This window comes from Pteronotus mesoamericanus, unplaced genomic scaffold (genome assembly GCF_021234165.1).
Source record: "Pteronotus mesoamericanus isolate MK-2021 breed Mesoamerican mustached bat unplaced genomic scaffold, CSHL_Meso_final contig_25, whole genome shotgun sequence".
NCBI classification, from domain to species: Eukaryota; Metazoa; Chordata; class Mammalia; order Chiroptera; family Mormoopidae; genus Pteronotus; species Pteronotus mesoamericanus.
The window spans coordinates 40,394,672-40,422,121 of record NW_026555105.1 but is presented as its reverse complement, the minus strand read 5'-3'; the positions used below and the strand labels follow the sequence as shown (position 1 = coordinate 40,422,121).

Sequence of the window (27,450 nt, the reverse complement as noted above, 5' to 3'; positions counted from 1 at the left end):
GCACTTGTGGTCCAAGAAAACATTTGCTATGATTTCAATTTTCTTCAATTTGATGAGGCTTGTTTTGTGTCCTGTCATGTAGTCTCTCTTTGAGGTTGTTCCATGTGCATTTGAAAAGAATGTGTATTTTGCTTCTTTAGGATAAAAGGTTCTATATATGTCAGTTAAGTCCATTTGTTCTCATCCGTCATTCAGTTCCACAATATCCCTGTTAATACGTTGTTTGGAAGATCTATCCATTGTTGACAGTGGGCTGTTAAAATCCCTTACTATCAATGTGCTGGTGTCTATATCTTTTTTGAAGTCCTCCAAGATTTTCCTTATATATTTGGGTGCTCCTAGGTTGGGTGCATATAAGTTTACAATGTTTATGTCTTCTTGATGGATTCTTCTCTGAGTATTATAAATTGTCTTTCTGGTTCTGTTTTTATGGTCTTTGTTTTGAAATCTATGTTGTCTGATATAAGTATTACTACCCCAGCTTTTTTTCCTATCCATTTTCTTGGAATATTTATTTCTATCCCTTTACTTTCAGACTTGTAGCTCTTTTGTTCTGAGGTGGGTCTCTTGTAGGCAGCATATATGTCGGTCATGTTTTATAATTCATTCAGCTACCCAATGTCTTTTGACTGGTGCATTTAATCCAATTACATTTAAGGTTATTATTGATAGGTAGTTATTCATTTTTTTCCCTTTGTAACTGTGTTCCTCTTTCTCACTCTTTTTATTCATCTTCTTAATGCAGTCCCCTTAGCATGTCTTGCAGTGCTGGTTTGGTGGAGGTGTATTCTTTTAGCCTTCTTTTGTCTGGTAAACTCCTTATTTCGGCTTCCATTCTAATTGAGAGCTTTGCTAGGTAGTGTAGTCTTGTTTGAAGGCCTTTGCTTTTCAATACTTGGAATATTTCTTGACATGCTCTTCTGGCTTGTAGCGTTTCTGTTGAGAGGTCAGCTGCTAGGCGTATCGGGGCTCCCTTATGTTATTACCTCTTTCTTCCTTGCTGCCTTTCAGATTCTCTATTTGTCTTTGATATTTGCAATTTTAATGATGATGTGTCTTGCAGTGGGCCTCATTGGGTTCCTCTTGAATGGGACCCTCTGTGCTTCCTGGGCTTGTGTGACTTTTTCTCTCCTCAAATTTGGGAAGTTTTCCATCATTACTTTTTCAAACAGGTTCCCTATCCCTTGCTCCTCTCCTCCTCCTTCTGGTATCCCTAGTATACGGATATTATTATGTTTCAGAATGTACTGCATTTCCCTGAATGCCTCTTTATTCTTTTTGAGTCTTTTTTCATTTTCTTGCTCTTTCTTGGAGCTTATTTCTACCTTGTCATACAGCTTGCTGGTTCAATCCTCTGCTTCATTTAGTGTGCTTTTGATTCCTTCTACTGTGTTCTACAACTCAGAAATCATATTCTTCCTTTCTTCTTGCCTCTTGTTGATAGTTTCTATGTCTTTTTTCATGCTGATATAGTTTGCAGTAAGTTCCTCATAGTTTCCCTGTAGTTTCTGGTAAATCTATCTGAGCTCACTGAGCTCATTGAGCTTCTTAGAACCATTGTTTTGAACTCAGTATTTGATAGTTCACTTGCCCTCTTTCATTTAGTACTCTTTCTGAGGATTCCGCCTTTCCTTTCATTTGAGGGTTGTATCTCCGTCTTCCCATTATTTCTGAGACTCTTCTTTTTTGCTTCTGCTCTTAAATTGATCTGTCTTGACTTCCTCACTTTGCGGTGTGAAATTCTATGGTAGCAGGCCTGTGAGATTCAGTGGTGCAGTCTCCTTGATCTCCTGAACTTGCTGCTCTTTGGATGCCTTTTATGTCATTTATGTTGGCTCTCTGGAAGTAATTTGGCTTAGCAGTTGTTTGGTTGTTCTTTTGTGGATCCTTCCCTCTGGCTGGTTGACTGAGGTTCATTCTGTCCAACTACGTCTTGCGTGTTTTTGTGCTGCTGCAGTCAGATTTTTCTGTAGCTTATTCTTCTGTGTGTCTGAGGTTATAAGGCCTCTCTCTCAGTATAGTTCGGTTGTTTCGTTTGGGTGATGTCTCCATAATTTAATTGTAATTCCGGATTGGCCCTGGGAGGAGGTCAATGTGACTTCCTTTCACTCTGCCATCTTGCCCCATTGGAAAACATCTTTAGAATAACTGTTCAGAACTCTGGAATTTAACTGAAGGCTTTCAGCTATCTTGGGAGAATTTGTAGTGTTTTTAGCTTGCCTCATTCCCATTTCCCCCTCCTCAATTCTGTAGTAGCCTTGAAAACCAGTAGCCTGTAATCACAGCTTGTAAAGTAGCAGCTGTGCAGACACTAAATAGAGTAGAGAAGGGATGGAACCCCTTCAAAGCCCTAATCCTAGAGAACTGTCATTATTTGAGCTGTGAGATGGTTTCCTGGTAGACAGCACTCACTAGATTGTCTTTATTTGGCCTGAGTTGGAGCTGACCCACTGTAAACTTCCATTTCCCTGGAGGAATTTGTTGATAATAATCAGAAGCAAGTTTTTAATATTGGGACTTCGTAAGGCATTTGATGACAGTTGGACAAACAATAGGCTAACTAAAAAATCTTAAAAGGAAAAATGGTGAACGATATCTATATGGGACTTTCAAGTGCTTCAACATATTTCCAAAAATCTAAATGACCAGTCACATGTGAGGCTGTGAGCATGCTCAGGAAAAAGTCCTGAGAAGGGTCTAAGCACTCGTGTCAGGTTTACCATGAGCCTCTGTGCAGGCACAAAGTGAAGGTTAAGGTGGAGTTGTAAATTGCCTGGGTGAGTGTTGAAGGTATGCCCAAACATACACCCAAAGACCGTTGGTAAAGACTGTGAGACTTACTGGTTTTAGGCATTTAAAGAAAGTTCCATCTTATCATTAGCCAGTCACCAAGCTAACTGAACAGTAACCTCAGTGACCATACATGACAAAGAATACAGACTTCACATCATAATTTCAGAAAGTTACTAAACAAACAAACAGCAATAACAAATTCTAAGAGGAGGACTGTCTTATGTTCAGAGTAGCCATATTTTATTATTTAAAATGTCCAAACTTCAACAAATAATTGTGAGACATTAAAGAGAACAAGAAAGTATGGTTTATACACTGGGAGGAAAAAGCAAGAAGCCAAATGGTGAACTTACTAGACAGAGGCTTTAAATTAGCAATTTTAATTATGTTCAAACTAAAATCATATCTGAGGTGAAAGGTAAGTTTTCAAACAATGTCTAAACAGAGACTATCAAAAAAAAGATAAAATTGTTTTTAAAAAAGAATCAAATAGAAATTCTGCAGTTGAAAGGTACAATTACCAGAATAAAATATTCACTACAGGAACTCAACATCAGGTATGAATAGGCAGAAGAAAGAATCAACAGTCCTGAATATAAGTCAACTGAGATCATCCAGATTGAGAAAAAGAAAGAAAAAAGAATGAAGAAAATTTTACAGAGTTTCAGAGATGTGTGGGATGCCATCAAGTGTATCAATCTTGATCTCCTAATCTCCTTTCATTAATCTCCTAATGAAAGTCTCAGAAGGAGAAGAAAAAGAGAAAGGTACAGAAAGATTTTTGAAGTTATAATGGTGAAAACTTCTCAAATTTGATAAAAAGCACTATTCTATACATCTAAGAAGCTCAATAAAGTCCAAGTATAATACACTCAAAGATATCCTCACCTAAACACATCATAACCAAACTATTGAAAGCCAAAGAAGGAAAGAGAGTCTTGAAAGCAAAACTAGAGAAATTACTCCTGAAAAACTAGGTATCCTCAAAATGATTAACAGGTGACTTCTCATTAGAAACCATGGAGGCCTGTAGGCAGTAGGAAAACATAATCAAAGTGCTGAAAGAAAATGTCTGTCAATCAAGAATTCTGCATCCACCAAAGTATTCCTTTAAAAATGAAGGAGAAATTAAGGCATTCTTTGCTAAGCAAAAACAAACAATCTGCCACTTTATATCTGTCCTACGAGAAATACTATAGGAAATCCTTAAGGCTGAAATGAGAGGACTATACATTAGCTCCAAGTCCACATTAAGAAATAAGAGGTGCTGGTAAGGGTAGTTCCATGGTAAATATAAATGATATCATTAATATATTTTTTGTTTGTAACTCCTTTCTCTCCTTTTTAATGTAAAAGAGAATTGCATTGAGCAATGATTACAGATCTATGTTTATAAGTAGCATGTAAGATATAAAGACATAATTTGTATTACAATGATATCACAAAAGAGCAGGAAAGAATTGGAGCTATAAGAAGCAAAGTTTTTGCATGCTATTGAAATTAAGTTGATATCAGTCCAAATTAGATTATTATAAACTAAAACATAAATTATAACACCAGGATACTCACATTAAAATAAATGACACATAATTAAAATGGTACACTAGAAAATATATATGAATGCAAAAGAAGGCAGTTGGATGATTAAAGAAACAAAAAAAATGTAGGAAAAAAATCCCTGCCTCCTCTGTAATTATATTAAATTTAAATAGATTCAATAATATGATTAAAGTTAGACACTGGCAGAATGAATTAAAAACATTAACTAACTATATGCTGTCTAACAAGATTATTTTAGGTTCAAAGACACAAACAGGTTAAAACACAGGGAAAAGACACACAGAGCCTCATGAAAAGTATAAGCTATGCAAACAGTAACCAAAAAAAGCTGGAATAGGTATACTAATATCAGACAAAATAAACTTTAAGATACATAATTGTTGCCTGAGACAAAGGATATTTTATAATGATGAAAGGTATAATTTGTGAAAAAGATATTACAATTAATAACACATGTATATCTAACAATGTCCTAAATACATAAAGCAAAAACTGAGAAAACTGAAAACAGAAATAGACAATTCAACAATAATAGTTGGAGACTTCTATACTCCACATTCAATAATGGATAAAACAACTAGAAAGATGAACTTGAACAACTATAAACCTAGACCTAACAGACATACAGGAGACTCCACCTACCAATAGCAGAATATGGACTATATATTCTTCTAAAGTGCACATGGAACATTTTGCAGGATATGTTATATTAAGCCATAAATCAAGTCTGAATAAATTAAAAGGGATTGAAACTATGTTCTCTGATAATGATGGAATGAAATTAGAAATCAATAAAAGAAGGAAATTTGACAAATTCACAAGTATGTGGAAATTAAAAAGTGAACTCCTAAATAACTAATGACTCAAAGAAGAAATCACAAGGGATATCAGAAAATAGTTTGAAATGAACAGAAAGGAAAACAACATAGTAAAACCTATGAGTAGTAACACTTAAGGAGAAATTGATAGCTGTAAAAACCTATATATAAAAAGAACTGTATCTAAATAAAAAAGAAAAGCAAATTAAATCCAAAACAAGCAGAAGGAAGAAGATACAGTCCTTGCTTGGTATCTGCAGGTGATTGGTTCCAGGACCTGCTAAAGACATCAAAATCGGCAACTGCTTTTTTTCCCATATATAAAATGGTGTAGAACAATGCATACTGTTGGCCTTCTACACCCATGGATTCCCAACTGTGGACTGAAAATACTGTTTTCAATTCACAGGTAGTTGAATCCTTGGATGTGAAACCTGTGGGATACATAGGGTAAACTGTAAGAAAAATTAGAGCAGAAATAAAGGAATTAGAGAATAGAAAAGCACTAGAGACAATCAACAAACCAAATATTGTTTGAAAAGATCAACTGATTGACATACCTTTAGGTAGACTGACCAAGAAAAAGAGAAAAGATTTAACTACTACTAAAATCAGAAAGTTGTACTTTGTTACCAACCTTACAGGTATAAAACTATTATAAAGAGATACTTATGTCAACAAATTAGATAACATAGGTAAATTTGACAAATTTTTTTTCAATCTTTATTAAATTGTTGGGGTGACATTAGTTAATAGGATCATATAGGCTTCAAGTGTACATTTCTATGATACAAGATCTATTACACTGTGTACCCACCACCCAAAGACAAACCATCTTCCATCACCATATATTAGGCCCTCCCCACTCCCCCAATCCCTAACTCCCTTCCTTTTGGTAACCACCACACTGCTGTTTGACAAAGTCTTACATACACACACACATACTGCCAAAACTAACTCAAGAAGAAACAGAAAATAAGAGTAAGAATTATTATGTGTTAACATTCTTATGTTAAGCAATTGAATTATAACAAAAAACAAAAAACAAAAACAAACAAACAAAAAAACTTCCCAGAAAGAAAAGTCTAGGACCAGAAGGCTTCATGGGTGCATTCTATCAGATGTTTAAAGAATTAACACCAATCCTTCAAAAACAATTTTAAAAACAAACAAAGCCATGACATCAACAAGAGCAAATTCATCTGCCAAGAGACCTTCATTAAGATACTAATGGCACAGGCCATGCCAACAGCACCAGCCCCAACTACTGTAATCATGTTCTGAGAGCTTTGTTCTTCCTTAAGAACAAGAAGATTCACAATCAGCTGATCTTTAAGAGTTGCCATACTGGACTTAGAAACAAAATGAATTGGGAGTGTATGGTGGGTGGGCATGAGTGGCATGAGGCATTGGATTCACAATTGGCAGCAGCTGCTTTGGTACCCAAGAGAGACCATTTCACCCTACTCAAGTTTAGGTAAAAATGTAGCATCTAAATGAATTACTGAAATATTTCATATGATGTGGCTAGGTTGTTTTTATTTGACCAGAATTTCTCCCAACTTTTGAAGAGCATTTCATCCAAACAACTTTAGAAGGCAGTATAACAAAATGGCTATTAACATGGATGCTAAAGCCACATGGTCTAGGTTTGAGTTTTGACTATCCCTAGTTATGTACTCTTAGGCAAGATAACTAACCTCTCTCAGCCTTCCTATAAAAGCAGGGTGACAATACATCTGCTTTCAGGATTGTTGAGAATATTAAATGTGTTGATGAATATAAAGAGCTTAATGTAGCATCTGACACAGAACAAGTCTGCAATGATCATAACCCCTTGTTATTACTCTTACTAGAAGTGAGAGTAACAACCTGCACAACCATTCTTCATGTGACCCTTGCAGAAAGGTTTACAACAGTGGAATCAGCCACCTCAATCAGCCTTTAGCGGTGTGATGCAACTCACAGGTCCTCCAGCCCTGGCAGAGTATAAGTTCATTGTGACGAATTAAGTTCATTTTAGCAGAGTGTATTTCACAATATTATAGTTCAAATAAACTTCACAACCCCACCCCAAAATTTATACTCATTCACAAGTGCCATCTCCACCTCCATTGAGTATGTACTTTTTGATGTTTTAGTCATTGCTAATACAAAAAAAACTCAGCAAATAGAACAGGCCTAGAGACCAGCAGAATTAGATTTTACCCCCATATTAGAAAACAACAATGTAGTCCTGTCCAGGTAACCCATGGTTAGAGAGTGGTCCCGATACTCCAAGCTTGTGGGTTCAATCCCTGGTCAGGACACATACAAGAAGCAACCAATGAACACATAAATAAGAGGGACAACAAATTGATGTTTCTCTTTTTTTCTCCTTTCTACTCGCTCTCTCTAAAATCAATCAATAACTTTTTAAAATGACAGTGTATAATAGAGGAGAAAGATTATTAAATTACAGTAAAATTTGTGAGGAGTCAAATGGGGACCTGAACATTGTCTTTTTACTATCTATTAAAAATTTCCTAAAACTATTACTGGAAACAAGCTTGGGGGATGAATAAACCAATTATTAATTCACTGAGAGTACATATGACTCAGAAGAGGAGCCAATGGATCCATGAAAACAGTGGATGTCTTATTACAAAACTGAGCTAGAACTTTACATTAAAAAAATTACACAGCTCCTATTTCATTACTTAGGGCATCCAAGTTACTGTTTATGGTTGAAAGTTACACAACCACTTTTTAAAACTATCTCTTAATAATTCCCAATTGTCATTAAACTGATAGATACCCTCCCCTTCATTAGTGTTTTCCACTTCAAAGGCAACCCTTAATTCAGGTCCTTGGTTACTGATGCTGATTTCCTCAGTTTCACAAGGTCTTTCTTCTAGCTCATCCGACACAGCACTGCCAGACTGATCTTCCTACAGCTGCACAACTGTGATGTAGCTCTGTTCACAGTTCCTTTCTTTACCTACATCCTCCCATCTGCCTCCCCCCTCCCCACACACACACAATTCCAGGAATAAATTTCAATTCTTGAGCCTGGTACTACGTTCCATGATATATTTTTCCAAGTTCATTTTCTACTACTTCCCTATAAGAGCACTAGACTTTAGCAAGACTGGGAAACTACCCACTGATCTTTCCTACTTCTCTCACAACCTTTCCTAACCCTGGAATGTCTATCACATCCCCACTGACACATTCTACCCATCCTTCCGGCCAGAAACTCAAACATCACCTCCTCTACCAAGCCATGTATTACTCACTTCAGAGTAGGCATATGCCCTTTCTCATGCGGCTCATGTCTACCCCAAGTAACTGGCACATATCACAATCTATGCCATGCCTTAGAAAGACTAGCGCTATGTGGAAAGCACCTAAAGGACAAGCATGTGGCATTCACAGAAGGGCTTACTACCTTCTAATATTCTTGATCACTATAATAATCCTAGTAACAGCTAATAACCTCTTCCAACTCTTCATTGGCTGGGCTTCTCAAACAGAATACTTGCTCAGCAACTATTTATTGACTTCAACCAGTGAGGCCATACTGTGCTTCAGGCCAGGTCCTGGAGATCAATGACTCTGTGCACAGAGACTAATTCATGTGACTGCCTAAAGAAGAGGAGCACCGATTCCTACTGAAAAATAAAAACTAAAATGCTAAGGAATTGTCCTAAAATTAGTATCAGTTAATAAGTATCGACTAATTCATGATTTTGCAGGGGCTCCCATGATGGTGGAGAAGTGAACTGAAGTCACACTAATCTCCTCCTAGGACCAATACAGAATTACAACTAAATTGTGGAAAAATCACCCGGGACAAACAACTGAACAATAGCGAGAGAGAAGCCTTGTAACCTTGGACAGACAGAAGAATCAGCTTCAGCAAAACCTGACTAGTAGGAAGTGCGGTGGAGACAGGAGAGAGCTGGCTGGGTGCCCACGGGTGGTAGTGTCGAAGGAATACTTAAGCAGCTGGTTGGATCCTCCTGAGAATTGTGGGGTCTAAACCCCAAGTTGGGATCCCAAGCCTAGGGCACCAGATCTCAAAAAGTACACAGATAACATCCAGCAGTGAAAAGCCACAGGGATGCTCTCTGCCAGAGACAGACAGAGCTGCTTAAAGGGCCAACATACAAATTTCCATTTGCAGCCACTTACCCTGGGCTCCAGCAAATATGGGGGAAGAGTGAACTAGAGATGCTTAAGGAGAGACTGGGGATGGAGACTCTGGGGAGAGAACTAAGAGAGTAGACTCCAGGATGCCAGTGCTGAATCATTCCACATACCACAGCAGCCATCTTGCTCAGGCAGACCACTTCCCTCCGAGTGGCAACAGCCCAAGGGGAAATAATAGCCCTCCCCCCAGGAGGGACTCTGCCCTGCCCTGTTTAAGTCTGCGGCTGAGAGAAGAGTGACTGTATTAACAAATGAAGGAATCAGCAACAGACAGTAGATCCCTGGTAGTCTCGAACAGGCTGCTTAAGGTCAGACGGGGTCACCATCTGACATCACCAGAGCCGGCTCCAGACAGAAAAAACAGTGGTAAATACTAGATGCTACGGAAACAAAATCCACCATGGTCTCCCCCATGATTTGTGGTATTTTCTTTCCTGCATAGCTTTTAACATTCATTTTGGGTCCATCAAGTTTGTGCATATTAAGTCAACAGGTTATTTCAATTCACATATTTTGCCCCTCCCTCCCCTTACCACATTTTACCTTCTTCTTTCCACTTATTATTTTCATTTTAAATTTTGTTTTCTCTCTTGCTACAACTTTTTTCCATCCCACACTCTTACTATTTCTCCCACATTCGCCCTTTCAAAACCAGTTTTCTTGTCATTGGTCATCTCACATTTTTTTTTACCCCTCTTAAAATACCTGCATTCTCTCTCCACCTTTAGCAGTCTTTGTTCATTTGTTGTGAATACAGTAGTAGTTGCTGCATTTTTTCAATTTTATCTCTAGATCTCCATTAATTTTGTATTTCAAATCTCAAATTTTACCATTCCCTTCTTCTACTCTTTTTCTCATCTCATATTTTAACTGTGCCCTGTCTTAGCCTCTTTTTTCTCTTTCATCCTTCCCTTTTCTCCCCCTTTTTTTTTCTATTTGCCTCAAATTTTAATATTTCCATGTCTTAGTCTGGTTTTCGTTCCTCACTGTTAGTGGTCCTTCTCCCACTATCATCTCGAAATCACTTCCCTTCTCTCTATACATCCTGTAAGCTTTTCTTTCTTTTTTCACTCTTACTCCCATCCCACCTACATTAATTTTAGTTCGTTTGTTGTTGTTAGAACTGTGGTGGATCTTCTCTCCAATTTGGTTCCTATTTTTTATTATTTTTTTCTTTTTCTTTCTCTTACTTTAATTTCTTTTTAAACCTAATATTATACACTTCCCTTATCTTACTCCATTCTGATTTCTTCATTCCCTTATTTATGATGTAAATTTTACTGTCTCTCTTTGCATTACTCTGATTCCCTACTCTTATTAGAGATCCTCTCTTTAAACTCTCAAAATCATTTTTCTTTCAGTAGGTCATCTCATATTTGCTTGCTTTTCTTATAATAGTCTTAATCTTTTTTGTGTATTATTTTTTCAAAGCATATTTTACTGATTATGCTACTACAGTTGTCCTTATTTTTTTCTTCTTTATTCCCTTCCTTCTTGCACCCTCCCACTAGCATCCTCCTCCCCTTAGTTCATCTCCATGGGTTGTACATGTAAGTTCTTTGGCTACTCCATTTCCTATTCTATTATTAATCTCCCCCTGCCTATTTTGTACCTTCCTATTATGCTTCTTATTCCCTGTACTTTTTCAGTCCATTCTCCCCCTCCTCCACCTCACTGATAACTCTCCATGTGATATCCTTTTCGGTGATTCTGTTCCTGTTGTAGTTGTTTGCTTAGTTTTTCTTTATGCTTTTTAGGTTCAGTTGTTGATGGTTGTGTTTGTTGTCATTTTACTCTTCATAGTTTTTGATCTTCCCCTATTTCTTAGATAAGCCCCTTTAACATTTCATATAATATGGGCTTGGTGATGATGAACTCCTTTAACTTGACCTTATCTGGGTAGCACTTTATCTGCCCTTCGATTCTAAATGATAGCTTTGCTGGATAGAGTAATCTTGGCTGGAGGTCTTTGCTTTTCATGACTTTGAATACTTCTTTCTAGCCTCTACTTGCCTGTCAGGTTTCTTCTGAAATCAGGTGATAGTCTCATGGGAACTCCTTTGCAGGTAACTGCCTCCTCTCCTCTTGCTGCCTTTAAGATTCTCTCCTTATATTTAATCTTGGGAAATTTAATTATGATGTGTCTTGGTGTGTTCTTCCTTGGGTCCAATTTCTTTAGGACTCTCTGGGCTTCCTGGAAGTCTATTTCCTTCACCAAATTGGGGAAGTTTCCCTTCATTACTTTTTCAAATAAGTTTTCAATTTCTTGCTCTTCCTCTTCTCCTTCTGACACCCGTATGATTCAGATGTTGGAGCGTTTAAAATTGCCCCAGAGGTTCCTAAGCCTCTCCTCATTTTTTTGAATTCCTGTGTCTTCATTCTGTTCCAGTTGGATGTTTATTTCTTCCTTTTGTTCCAAATCTCTGATTTGAGTCCCAGTTTCCTTCCCTTCACTGTAGGCTCCCTGTATATTTTCCTTTATTTCACTTTGCATAGCCTAAACTTCTTCCTTCTTTTTGCGACTGAGCTCAATCAATTCTGTGAGCAGCCTGATTACCAGTATTTTGAACTCTGCATCAAATGGGTTGTCTATCTCCTCATAGCTTAGTTCTTTCTCTGGAGTTTTGATCTGTACTTTCACTTGGGCCATATTTCTTTGTCTTGGAGCACCTATTATGTTGTAAGGGGTGGAGCCTTAGGTATTCAACCAGAGTGGGTCAACCTTCTTTGCTGTATTGTGGTGCTGTCATGGGGGAGGAGTAAGAGAGAGAAGAATGCCGCTTGCTTGGCTGTTGCTCCAGTTTCCATCACTTCCCTTGCTTCCCACAGGTAGACTGTGCCCTTTCAGGTGCTGATCCTCAGGTGGGTGGATTTGTGTACATTCTAGGATCCCACGGCCTCTCTCAAGGACTCTCTGAGAGGCTGGTAGTTTCTCCCACGGCTGCCACACCCACAAATTTTTATAGCCAGGGGTTTTGAGTCTTGTTTCCCATGCTGGAAAGCCTGGCTTTCGTGGTCTGTCTTGTTCCCCTAGTTGTTCCTGCAGGTTTATCCATGCACAAATGTGGGATCACGTGCCCTGGTCCACAAGCCACCACCTAGCTGTGCGTCCTCTCTGCCACTTCTACTGATTTGGATGAATGTTTCTTTAACTCCTTGGTTGTTGGACTTCCATGTGTTTGATTTTCTGGCAGTTCTGGTTGCCCTTTGTTTTTAAATTGGTTATTATCCTTATTTTAGTCCTGTGAGGAAACAAAGAATTTCTGCCAATGCCTCCTTCTTGGCCAGATCCTAATAGTCTTAATCTCTTTACACCCTTACTAATACTGGTTCATCTGCTGATGATAGTGTGATTGTGGGTGGTAGTTATTTTTGCAGGTATGGGTTTGTTTCCTGGGTTTTGTGGCCTAATACTGGTAGCACCTGCACAAGAGCATACAGGTCGTGGTGGGTGGACTGACCCTGAGTCAACCAGCTGCAGAGAAGGACCAGCCAAAGAACAACCCCACAACAATAAAAACCGTATTACATCCAGAGAGCCACATAAATGGTACAGAAGGCATCCCAAGAGCATCAAGTTCAGGAGATCAAGGAGAATGCACTGTTGAATCTCACAGGTCTCCTACCATAGTTCACATCACAAAGTCAGGAAGTCAGATCAATGTAAGAAGTAGAAGAAAACAAGAAAAGTCTCACAAATAATCAAAAGACAAAGAAACAACACCCAATCAGAAGGAAAGGAGCAAACCTCACAAAGAGTGCTAAATGAAATAGAGGCAAGTAAACTATCAGAAATTGATTCAAAACAATGGATATAAAGAAGCTCAATGAGCCTAGTGAGAACTACCAAAAACTACAGAGAAGCTTACAAGGAACTTACTGTGAACTATATCATAATGAAAAAGGACACAGAAACTATCAACAAGACACAAGAGGAAATAAAGAATACAATTTCTGAATTTAAGAACGCAGTAGAAGGAATCAAAAGCAGGCTAGATGAAGCAGAGAATAGAATCAGCAAGTTGGAGGACAAAGTAGAAAAAAGCACCCAGAAAGAGCAAGAAAATGGAAAAAGACTCAAAAAGAATGAAGAGATGTTAAGGGAAGTGCAGGTCAACATGAAACATATAATATCAATATGATAGGAATAGCAGAAGGAGAAGAGGAGGAGGAAGAGAGAGAAAATCTGTTTAAAAAAGTAATGATGGAAAAGTTCCTGAATTGGAGGAGAGAAAAAGTCACACAAGTCAAGGAAGCACAGAGGGTACCCATAAGAGCAAATAAAAGAGGTCCACTACAAGACACATCATCATAAAAATGGCAAATATCAAGGACAAAGAGAGAATGTTAAAGGCAACAAGAGAGAATGTTAAAGGCAACAAGGGAGTAACATATAAGGGAACTCCAATAAGGCTAGCAGCTGACTTCTCAACAGAAACACTGCAAGCAAGAAGGGAATGGCAACAAACATTCCAAGTAATGAAAAGCAAAGGCTTGCAACCAAGACTGCTCTACCCAGCAAGGCTCTCAGTTAAAATGGAAGGCAAAATAAGGAGTTTCCCAAACAAAAGAAAAGTAAAAGAATACACCTCCACCAAACCAGCACTGCAAGACATGCTAAAGGGACGGCTTTAAGAAAATGAAGGAAAAGAGTAAGAGAGAGAGAAGAACACAGGTACAAAGGGGAAAAATGAGTAAGAACCTATCAATAATAACCTTAAGTGTAAATGGATTAAATGCTCCAATCAAAAGATATGGGGTAGCTGAATGGATTACAAAATGTGACCCACACATATACTGCCTACAAGAGACCCACCTCAGAACAAAACACCTAGTCTGGAAGTGAAGTGTTGGGAAAAAATATCCCAGGCAAATGGACAGGAAAAAAAAGGCTGGGGTAGCAATACCTGTATCAGAGAAAACAGGCTTCAAAACAAAGGCTATAAAAAGAGACTTAGAAGGACAATTCATAATACTCAAAGGAAGAATCCATCAAGAAGACATAAACATTGTAAACCTATATGCACCCAACATAGGAGCACCCAAATATGTAAGGAAAATCTTGGAGGTTTCAGGAAAGATATAGACAGCAACACACTGATAGTAGTGGATTTTAACACGCTGCTGTTAACAATGTATAAATCTCCCAAACAAAATATCAAAAAGGTGACTGTGGAACTGAACAATGCACTAGATGAGATGGACTTAACTGATATGTATTGAACCTTCATTCCAAAGAAGCAAAATACACATTCTTTACAAATGCACATGGAATATCCTCAAAGAGATACTATATGATAAAAACACAAAAAAAGCCTCAAAAAATTCAAGAAAATTGAAATCATGACAAGCATTTTCTCAAATCACAGAGCCTGAAACTATGAACCAACCTCAAGGAAAAAACTCAAAAACATTCAAAATCATGGAGACTGAATAGCATGTCATTAAACAATAAATGGTTCAATAATGAGATCAAAGAAGAAATCAAAAAGTGTCTGGAAACAAATGGAAATGAACACATAACAGTCCAAAACCTACAGGACACAGTGAAGGCAGTCCTGAGAGGGAAGTTCATAGCAATACAGGCCTACCTAAAAAAGATAGAAACATTTCAAATAAACAACCTAACTCTACATCTTCCAGAACTGGAGAAACAACAACAAACAAATCCAAGAGCAAGTAGAAGGAAGGAAATAATCAAGATCAGAGCAGAATTGAATGACATAGACACGAAAAGAACAATTCAAAGGATCAATCAATATAGGAGCTGGTTATTTGAAAAGATAAACAAAATGGACAAGCCTTTAAGCAGACTCATCATGAAAAAAAGGGAGATAAATAATATAAGAAATGAAAGACGAGAGATTACAACTGATACCACAGAGATACAAAGGGTTGTAAGAAATTACTACCAACAACTATATACCAAGAAATTTGAGAACCTGGGTGAAATGCACAAAATTCTAGAAACACATAATCTTCCAAAACTGAATCAAGAAGAAGCAGAAAGCCTGAACAGACCAATAACAACTAGTGAAATTGAAGCAGTAATGAAGAAACTCCTCGTACACAAAAGCCTTGGACTGGACAGTTTCACAGGAGAATTTTACAAAATATGTAAGAAAGAGCTAACCCTTGCCTTCTCAAACTATTCCCAAAATACCCAATAAGAGGAATGAATCCTAAACACTTTTTATGAGGCCAGCATCATCCTAATCCCAAAACCAGACAAAATCACAACAACAACAAAAAATTACAGGCCAATATTGCTGATGAACATAGACACTAAAATCCTCAACAAAATATTGGCAAACTGCATCCAGCAATACATTGAAAAGATCGTCCACCATGATCAAGTGGGATTCATCCCAAGGATGCAAGGATGACTCAATATTCACAAATCAATAAATATAATATATCACATAAACAAAATGAAAGACAAAACTCATGTGATCATATCAATGGATGGGGGAACAGCATTTGATAATGTATAGCATCCATTCCTGATAAAAACACTAATCAAAGTGAGAGTAAAGGGGGTATACCACAACATAATAAAAGCCATATATGAAGAACCGACAGCCAACATCATACTCAATGGGCAAAAACTAAAAGCTTTCCCACTAAGATCAGGAACAAGACAAGGGTGTCCACTTTAACCATTTCTATTTAACAGAATATTGGAATTTCTAGCCACAGTCATCAAAGAAGAAGAAATAAAAGGCATCCAAATTGGAAAGGAGGAAGTAAAACACCCATTGTTTGCAGATGACATCACAGTATACATAGAACACCCTATAGACTCCATCAAAAAACTACTCGACCTAATAATGAATTTGGCAAAACAGCAGGATACAAAGTTAATATTCAGAAATTGAAGGCATTTTTGTACACCAGCAATGAAATATAAGATACAGAAATTATGAAAAAAAACCCATTTGATATGGTAACAGGAAAAATAAACTGCCTAGGAATAAACTTAACCAAGGAGGTAAAAGACCTGTACTCAGAAATCTACACAAGAGTCAAGAAAGAAATTATGGAAGACACAAACAAATGGAGGCATATACTGTGTTCATGGATTGGAAGAATTAACATCATCAAAATGTCCATACTACCCGAAGCAGTGTATAGATTCAATGCAATCTCTATTAAAATACCAACGACATATTTCAGAGACATAGAACAAACATTTCAAAAATTTATATGGAACTATAAACAACCCCGAATAGCTGCAGCAGTTTTGAGAAAGAAGAAGAAAGTAGGAATGATCACAATACCTGACATCAAACTATATTACTAGGTCACTATAATCAAAACAATCTGGTACTGGCACAAGAACAGATGCACAGACCAACAGAACAGAATAGAGTCCAGAAGTAAATCCATGTCTCCATGGTCAATTAATATTTGACAAAGGGAGCAGAAGCATAAAATCGAGTAAAAATAGCCCCTGCAACAAATGGTGTTAAGAGATCTGGACAGCGATATGCAGAAAAATGAAACGACCACCAACTGATACCATAAACACAAAAAAAAATCAAGATGGATAAAAGACTTAAATCTAAGTCATGACACCATAAAAGTCATAGAGGAGAGCATGGGCAGGAAAATTTCAGATATTCCACACAGAGATATTATCACCAATATGTTGTTCCATAGAGCAAGGGACATAATGGAAAGAATAAACAAATGGGATTTCATCAAATTAAACAGCTTCTGCAAGGCTAAAGAAAACTTCAGCAAAATAAAAAGGCAACCAACCGTATTGGAAAACACATTTGCCAATGATACCTGGGACAAGGGTTTAATCTCCAAAATAGATAAAGAACTCCCACAACTCCACTCCAGGAAGACAAACAATCCAATTAAAAAATGGGCAATGGACCTGAACAGACACTTCTCCAAGAAGGACATTCAGAAGGCCCAGAGACATATGAAAGGATATTCAGCATCACTAGCCATCAGAGAAATGCAAATTAAAACCACTTCATACCAGTCAGAATGGCTATCATAAACAAATCAGCAAGCAACAAGTGCTGACAAGGTTGTGGAGAAAAGGGAACCCTAGTACACTGTTGGTGGGAATGCATGCTGGTGCAGCCACTGCGGAAGACAATATGGAGTTTCCTCCAAAAACTAAAAATGGAGCTGCCATTTGACCTGGCAATTCCACTGCTGGGATTATACCCTGAGAATCCTGAAACTCCAATTCAAAAGAACCTAGGTACCCCAATGTTCATAGCACCACAATTTACAATAGCCAAGTGCTAGAAACAACCTAAGTGCCCATCAGTAAATGAGTGGATCAAAAAAGTGTGATACATTTACACAATGGAATACTATACAGCAGAAAGAAAGAAGGAGCTCCTACCCTTTGCAACAACATGGATGGAACTGGAGAGCATTATGCCAAGTGAAATAAGCCAAGGGATGAAAGACAAATACCATATGATCTCATTTATAAGTGGAACCTAATGAACAAAACAAACAAGTGAGCAAAATGGAACCAAAGACATGGAAATAAAGGACAAAATGACAGTAACCAGAGGGGACTGGGCAGAGTCATAGTGGTGGAAAGAAGGGGAAAGACCATCAAGGAACATGTATAAAGAACCCATGGACAAAGACAACCAGGGGTAGGGTGGCAGATAGAATGTTGAAGGTGAGGGTAGGTAGGTGGGAGGGAGTAATAGGGGGAAAATGGGGCAACTGTAATTGAATAATAACTAAAAAATTAGTAAGAAAAAATAAAGTTTTTAAAAAATAATTCATTATTTTGGTAAAATATATTTACCTTTTAATTGATAGAACATCAATGGGAAATTGGAAAAAGCAAGATATACATTTCTCAAAATATTACCTAATTAATTCTTTTTTAAAAATTGTATTTATTTACTTATTTTTAGAGAGAGGGGAAGGGAAGGAAAAACAGAGAAACATCAATGTGTTGCCTCCCTACATATGCCCCAATTGGGGACTCGGCCCTACAACCAGGACTGAAATTGGTGACCTTTTGCTTTCTGGGACAACGCCCAACCCACTGAGCCACACTGGCCAGGTCTACCTAATTAATTTTTAGGTTTGACACAGTCAACAGTCAAAGCTTTTAAGGAGGTGACATTTTTCAGTATAAAGGAAAAATTTCTGTTCTAATTATTATGTGTAACATTTTAAGAAGTTGTCAGTAGTGTATCTCTGCCTTAATTTTAAATATGACTTACAAGGAGATTAAATAACCATATGTTGGGTAAGGAATCAGTAGTGCAAATAGGAAAAAAAAGTCTCCCATTGTACTTAAGTACCATTGACACTGCTGTACTAAGAATGCGTTTACCAGAAATGGCATAGAAAGAACAAATTTATAGATTGAAAACAAATCAATTATTTCATGTCCAAATGTCAAACACAAAAACTGCCTGAGTGGTTTATAAGTCTGTCACATCACACCACATTTGTCATATATCTAATGACACAGAACTCATTTATCATTAAAGGCCTTTTTAATATAGGTCAAGGTTGCTGCGGCTTGGTGTTTTGTATCTTACAGTTTAAAAAATGCTCTAAATTCTAGGTGGTTTTAACTTTGTAATCTTTGGGAAGGAGAACTAAAACTTCCTATAAATTCAGATTAATGCCTGCTAATGCATGTTAAAAAAAAAAAAAAAAAAAAAAAAAACTAAAACCTTCCTCCTACTATAAAAACAAAATAGTGTGGCCTCTGTTTCTTTCCTGATAAGAGTCTTAAATACCAAACAGTTAACTGCATAATAACATATACTGGCAGCCAGGCAGCCTGCTTAGCAGATATATAAAGCAGGTAAAAGGAGAAAAAGTTAATTTCTTGGCTGAATGATTCCATCGGTAGCTACAGGGCAAACCTGAAAGTCTTTTAGTAAAGTAGCAGTTGATTCTTCTATCAATCTGTAGCACACATACTCTTTCAAGGAAAGCATTAAATATGAAAATCATATCCCGTTATCATCTGTTTCCAGCTTTCAGCCCTGTAAGCTTTTCTTAATGAATGCTGCAGCCTAAGGAACAAGCACGCTGTTGGCTTCTCTGAATAATGGAGTGATGCTACCATTTTTGCTTATTACAATATCGACTGGTTGAGGGGGTTTCCACACATAGTCACAAGTGACTACTCTTGCCAGCATGCTCCAAGTTATTACAAGATGTTTTTAGACATTTCATCTAAAAGAGCTTTACTGCTTTTAGTGAAGAAAACATCTATGGTCTTGAACAGAATCATTTATATGGAGATAGGCGGGAGGATTAGAAGCCTGCATTATGGCAGATACATAGCAGAATTCATTTAAGTATTCCTTTCCAGTTTTGTCTGTTGCTTAGAAATGCAATCCTTTCTTTCCACTTTATCTCTCAAAAGGTTAAAATGTACAAAATTATATACACAAAAAAGGAGCAAAATGCCACATTTTGTTTATTTTTCATTTAATATAGTTTTGAAACTAAGAGAAAAAAGCAGTTCTAAAACATTATTTAGAAAAACACAATTTCACCTACTAACAACACTGAGGTTTTCTTTGGAATCTCTCTTTTGCACCCACAGTCACTGCCTTTCAGCTAATTTGACTGAATTAGACATTAAAGCAATACCCTATAAGCAACAGTCTTTAAATAGTCACTTAAGGTTTAATAAAAATATCTTTGTAATAAGATGCTCTTTAAAAACAATATCTTAAAAGGTGAACACTCCAAAAATCATCTGTTGACAGAAGTTTATCATTTCAATTTATTATCTTTTCTCTGTCTTCATTTTTCAGTTCGTCTTTTACTCCCAGGCTATCTTTTGAGAGTAGCTGCATCTTCTTAATTTGAGTCTCATATTCAATCTAAATATAAAGTTTGGTTTTATAGTGGGTAAAATTACAACTAGGACCTGTCTATGTTGTTTAGTCTTTGCAGAAAAGGTACATTGAGGTAGCAACTAAAACTAGTATCACTGAGAAATTCAACTTATCTTAGAAGATAGATAATTTCACAAACAGCACGTACAAAAAGCGGAATTCTATAAAGTGTTATATGTTTTTAAGTAAAATAAGATTCAATGGATTTTTACTTAGTCTCTCATCAATTCAGGGAGTAAAACCTTGATATACTGAGCTATCATAATAATCCAGTTGCTTTATTATGAAAGTAACAGTCGAACACTGTTTTCTCTGAAAAGTTTTGTCCTAAACAAAAGAAATCAATCTTATTGACTTATCTGTATGATATCTACATAATAATCATGGTTGTGCTAGTAACAACAGTAAATTATTTGCTAGATCATCAATTTAACACAAATTCTATTTTCTATGAATAAAAACACACTACAGACATCAATGATCAGCACCATAGGAATCAAGTTTGCTCTGGCACTAATAACTACATAAAGATGTTGCATCATTTTCCCACTATAATTGATGAAAGCGATTCCATCATAAAATGACTTTTTCTTAACAGCAAGGCATAAAAAATCACTTTGAGTCAGTATGTTTGTAACTGAAACCTAAAAAAGTCACTGAATGCAGTCCATCACAGGTAAGCATCAGAGCATATTCTAAATTAGGCAGTGATGCACTGTAATTAGAAACACATCTATGAGATAACCAATTTAGAAAACTGCTTCCTTAGTTCTCAGTCTGAACTTAAAATAGGCCTGGGCTTTGTTTTGACACAGAAAAACTGAACAGATAATAATAACCAAAACTGATTTGACTCCCTCAAAATATCTTAAAAGGTATTACATGCTGCCCCTATTTTTAATAACAGTTAAGCAGGAATATTTGTTTTCTCTATCAGAATATTAACATGACATATAGCAGTAATGATCTCAATAGATACTGAATTCTGAATTAAATAAAAGTTTTATAAGGCCAGAATAAGCCATAAAATGAACCAAAAATAAAGAAATAGGCAATTATGAAAATACATTTTACATCTATTTTATATCTATTTCTTTGAACTCAGAAATATTTAATTTTTAGCCCCAAGAACTTTCAACAGGCATACTTTTGAGATTCCAAGGCAAAGTATCTTAAGGGATGAGAGGTGGATTACCAAATAAACAGAGGTTTATTAAGTAACCTGAGGTTAAGCAAAAATTCTTTGTTTCTGTGACTACAAATGCTTTCTTCTCCTCTTTGAGATCAGTTACAAACATGCAATGGGCATCACACCACATTTCCTCATTATGGAACCATTTCCAAGCCATACCTTCCAAAGACAGAGCACTCTCTCATGGAAACATAGGAGTGTTATTCAATTCATTTTGCTGAAGCAAAAAATGATTACCATATTAGGGCTTCATAAGAATCAGTAAGGAAAAATATCAAGAGTCCAATTTATTGATAGATTGTTCTCAATGCTCCTGAAAAATTTACTGAACTATAGCTGCTCTCCTAAATTAAAGATTCAAATAAAAACTGTACAATGTATTTGAAATAAAAGAGTTGCTATGGCAAATTGGTAACTGATATAAGCTGGAACTCTGCACCATCTAAGACCATGGATTTCCACCTAAAACTGCTCTCCTCTCTTTCTTTGCTTTTTATTTATACATAGGATACTTGGTTATCATCCATCAAATCTATACCCTGAACACTGGAGAGCAGGGGTTTTCAACTATGCTCTACAGGAGCCATAAGGCCCCCTAGTTCCACTTTTTCTTTTATCTGCATTTAAACAAAGGGTTCTACTATGTTTAAAAGTTTGCTGGGGTTTTTTATTTAAGTTGGAAAATACTGTATAGATGAATCTTTCTAAGAGTTTCCCAGCTAAAACATGTCTAATGAAACAGCACAGCATGTACCCCTATATGCTTCTATTTCTCCAACAATCAGCCTTTCATGTCTTACTACCTATTTCTTCTCTGATCAGGTTTCATGTGTTTCTCTTATTTCCACAATACATTAGGACTTAACTGCACCCTTTCTCTCTGGTGCAGACTCAGCTGCCTATTCTCTTCTTGCCATCTAACCTAGATACCTCAGAGTCAGATCTACTGCTTCAGAGGCCTAACTACTCATGCCCAGTAGTATCTGCTGGTTCAGTTTCTCTAAAGATAATCTCCACATTCCCTAACTCCCCAAGGGGAAATTTGTTTTAAGAAACCCATAAGCATTGAATTAACTGTGTTCATCTGGTAACTTGTTCTGTTACTGTACTGCTTTGGAACACTGGGCTTGATGCTGCCCACCTAAATTTAGAAGGACCTTTCTATTCACTTCTCTACTCTGCACCATTTACTTCTTTTCATTTAATGAAATCTGTTGACAACAACCTGTGGTCATGGAAAAAGAAGATGAAGGTTCTGGCAGATCTTTCAGATCTCTGGGATATCCTTCCATTCTTAAAACACATCCCATTTTCCATTATGTTTCCTTTTCTTCTGTATTCTTATTCACATTCTTTCAATTTCTCCTTTATTACTACTTGCCTGAAAGTACCTTTTTTTCACAGCTTATCTTGTTTTTTTTTTCATTGATCTTTGGGATTGTACAGTAATTCTCAGTTATAAAACTGAACAGAAATTTAAAATTAGGGGGCCTGGCCTCCTCATATTAAAGTTGAAGGATGGGTACAGAGAGTTACATAAACTGTCTGACTTGACTCTCGGGTGAAGAGGAAAGATGGGACTATAATTCACTATCTTTTGCTTTCCTTCTAGTTTTTCCAGGCTTCCTCTTAGATCCTGAACCAGGAGCTAAGCTATGAAGGAACACTTATTTATTAAACTAATTCATATTAACAGGCAAGACACTTTTGTTGACAAAAAACAGGATTTCCTACACTTTGTCATCCAGGAAGCTGAAGGTCATGCTGTGCCCACAGAGGCTGTCACAGTGCTTAGCAGGAATTGAATGAGAGCTCAAAAGATTTGTTTGCCTCAAATTTTATCCCCTACAGACACAAATAACCTAATGACTGAATTTTCAACAAGAATCACATCTTTAAATAATGATATATCTTCAGAATGCCTCTGCTATTAAGAACAAATGCCCCTGGAGGGTATAACACAGAGTACAATCAATATCACATTAATTCTTACATTGTTGTTCATGGTCCATAAAAGAACAAGACAAAAAACATGGAAGAATTAATTTTCAATCAAGGGTACAGTCTCAATGCTTACTGAGTATTTATTATGTGCCATATTCTGGGCCATATACAGAGTATGAAAATAATGACAAGGAGCTCATAGCAATGTGGAAAAACAGACTCATAATCAATTATAATACCATGAAGGTAGTGCTTACTAAGATAGCTATGACACAGACCTAAGGCAGGATAAAGGGACAGAGGCCTTCTAGTTGAAGGATATGGGAGATAATGTGGTACTTTCAAGGAAATGCAAATTGTTTAGCATGTTTAAAATTCTGTGGGTGGTACAAGTGAGTGAATAAGCATGTGTAAAAGAGCGCGCACACATGTGTGGGAGATAAAGATACAGAGAAACAGTGGGAAGATATAGGGTTGGAAGAGAGAGAAGAGATGGGGGATATGGAGGAGATAAGAATGGGACATTGGCAGGAGGTGGGAAGAGAAGGAGACCATAATAGGGGAGAACGCAGAGATAGGAGAAAATGACAGAAATGGAGGGAGAAGGAGGAAAGAGACAGGTTGGGGACAAAAATGTGCATATGTCTGCATTTGTTTGAGAAAGACAGAGAGGATGTGTATATGCATGTGTCTAAGAAGGTTGAATCCGTGGGTTGGTATGCAGGCAGAAACTAACCTCTGGGCATTGTCTTGAAAAGGCTGTGCACTCAAGGATTTCAGACAGAAGAGAGACATAACCAGGTGATGACCTCCCTGCTTGGGGACCTTCCCTGAGTGCCCTGACATGTCAGCCCCATGCCTGGCACTTGAATGTGGAAGACTAAAGCAGAAGATGGCAATGCTCCACGCAGGTCCTTTGGACCTTTCTGGGTGCTCCAAAGTTCCAGAATCCCTGTTTCTGTGCCTAGGGTTCCTGGGGAGGCTGCTTTGTCCGCAGGGGCACATGGTTAATTCTCCATCACCTCACTCCTCCCCTATCAGTCCTCAATCAATTATGCTTGGAAGCCAGTGTACGCATATTCCATATGCTTTGAACAATTTGCCAGAGTTTCCATGAGGTGCCATTTGCGGTAGTCAGCTTTATAATATACCCTTTTTCAGTTACCTGTGCTGCCGTGACTCACTTCCCCACTTGCCACTGACATTCCTTGTACTTCCCAAATTATCCATTTATATTTGAACCCCTGTCTCAGGATAAATATTGGGGAGAAGCCAATCTCAGACAAGGGCAAATGCTACGCAAGGAAAACTCCTCTAAGGACCAACTTGGATTTCTTCTATAAAAGTTGCTCCTACAGAAAGAGGGGGAACAGAAAGGGAGAGAAGGATACAGTCTTTACAGCATTACTAATACTACTATTTACATTCTTGAACTGAGTTTATTCAGCCTCTTTAGCAATACAGTCACAACACTTTATTTTCAAAATTACGTAATAGATCGATAGCCTTAGAAAGCCCTGAAAATTACTTTTTTAAAAGATTATATTTACTTATTTTTAGACAAAGGGGAAGGAAGGGAGAAGGCGGGAGTGGGAGGGAGAAACATCAATGTGTGGTTACCTCTCATGTGCCCCCTACTGGGGATCTGGCCTGCAACCCAGGCATGTGCCCTGACTAGGAATCAAATCAATGACCCTTTGGTTTGCAGGCCAGTGTTCAGTCCACTGAACCATACCAGCCAGGACAAGCCCTGAAAATTATTATAGGTCCCCCAAATAAAGTAATAGCATTCATAAAAATCAGTTGAATAGTTTTTTAACCTTTTAGTCCATTTAAAAAAATTCAACATTATATAATAAAGTAGTCCTAGTCTTACAAAGAGGGAGAAATAATTTGGGCAAATCCCCACTTCTCCCACACTGCTTCACTTTGCTTCACTTTCAGAAATTATACCAATTAACTAGAAGTTCATTTGCATTACTTATATTCAAGGGGAAATACCCTACCTCCAGCATATTGAGGTGTGTGGGCAATATACTATAAACATGCTTAATCATAACATCTTTCTACTGAGACTTATATGAGGTCAGTTAGTAAAGAAGATTAAGATCTGATACCTGAATGGAGCAGGATTAAGAGACAAAGTGGTTCTGGCATATTTCTAAGGCCTCCACTGAACAGTGCCACAAAAAGAATCAGAAAGAGATTGGAAGACACCAGAGACAAACCTCCTCTACTCTGAAACTCTGCCTCTTGCACAGCTTGCTGAGCTAAGTGGTGCCAATGCCTGGTTTCATGAGCACACATAAAGCATGTGGGCATGTGGACTTAGTGTGACTGCCAAATACAGTTCTCCATGGAACTCAACATCTCTCCCAATCGTAGCTACATGATCTGTTCTTTTATGCCATCAGCAGATTTTTTTTAAAAGGCATTCCTTATCCAAAATTTAAAAAGTAACATCTATGTAATTTCTGAACGATGTTTATGAATAAAACTTTACATATTCCTATATATATAATTTATCATTTTTCTTTATGGTCCCTTATACTGTTATTCTTTAGTAACTCATTATATAAGTTTTTTCATATCCTATTATATACAACAGATGCTCTCAATAAAATATTTACAAAGGATAATTCTGCTCTTCAAATTCCTCCCTCTCACATTTGATTATAATGAGAAATCAATAATTATAGATGCAGAAGATAAAACTAGAAAATCACCATTTCAAAACCTCCCTTATGGCTGATGCAGGCATTATTAATAGACCCTAAAACCACTAGGTAAAAGATTGCTGAGGAATAAGATATTCCCAAGATGTCAAACCATCATCTCATAGACTTATTTACTAATTTACAAAGGAAAAAAGTATCTTACAATAGAGAGATCTAGAGGTCATTATCTTAACCAAGGCATCAAACTCATCTTCTCTCAGATAAGACCACCTGACATCATGAATGATTCGCCTCCTGATGGGAGGCAGTAGGAATAATATAACCTCAGGTATGAGTATTTAATTAATTAAAAAGTTAACCCTCGGAGTCACATTTTAAGTATTCAATGGCCTCGTACAGTTAGTGGCTGCTGTACTGAACAGCATCAGTATATAGTGAACATTCCAATCACTACAAAAAGTTCTATTAGGCAGTGCTGGTTTAGACTGAATTTCCAGTTTACAGGAAATATAGGGGATGCTGTACAAGTTAAGTCACTTGATGAGAAGGTGGTGTTCTTTGGAAAAGACAATAATGCTGGGGAAAATAGAAGGCAGCAGGAAAAGAGGAAGACGAAATACAAGATGTATTAACTCCATAAAAGAAGCCATAGGCATGTACAAGATGCTGAGAAGGGCTTTTGTGGACAGGACATTTTACGGACAGGACCTGACTCATTCATAGTATCAGCAAGGGTTGGAGCCAACTCAACAGCACATAAGAAACACATACAAGCTAAATGATATCTCAAAGAAATAACCAGTTAAATTCAGATTGTGAGGCATTCTGTAAGCCTGACTTCTTCAAAATATCAGTGTTATTGGGGGATAAAAAAGGAAGAATGGTGGCATACTGTATTAGATCACAACACCAAAAAAGACACAATAATCAAATGTAATGTGTGAAACATAGTTGGCTCCTGGTCTGGAACTGGGGAAATTGAAATATCAACTGGATATTAAATGATATTATGGAATCATTATTAATTTTCTTAGGTGTGGTAATGAATGGTATCATGATTATGTAGAAGACTGCCCTTCAGAGAAGTGTTATGATGTCTGCAGCATACTTTCATAAATACACACACACATTAAGCAAATATGGCAAAATATTTACAACTACTGCATCTAGGTAGAGAGTGTAGGAATTGTTTTAGTCCATTCGGGCTGCTACAACAAAATACCATTGGCTGGTGGGTTACAAACAACAGAAATGTAATGCTCACAGTTCTGGGGTCTGGGAAGCCCAAGATCCCACGCACCAGCATGGTCACCTTCTGGTGAAGGCCCTCTTTCTGGTTCATAGCCACTGCCTTCTAACTGTGTCCTTACATGATGGAAGGGGCTGGGAGCTCTCTGGAG

At 37.2% G+C, this 27,450-nt stretch overlaps 1 protein-coding gene across 2 annotated transcripts in view; it reads right to left on the bottom strand.

Annotated features, from left to right (window-relative positions):
• Positions 1-27,450, bottom strand: part of KIZ (kizuna centrosomal protein) — a 163,407-nt gene that overhangs the window by 124,833 nt on the left and 11,124 nt on the right. Inside the window, exon 4 of one of the 2 annotated variants that reach the window (XM_054574142.1) lies at positions 20,131-20,221. The exons of the other annotated variant lie outside the window; for it this stretch is intronic. Within the exon in view, the coding sequence (XP_054430117.1) occupies positions 20,131-20,221 (91 nt within the window). The remainder of the gene's footprint in view (positions 1-20,130; positions 20,222-27,450) is intronic. 2 annotated transcript variants of the gene reach the window in all.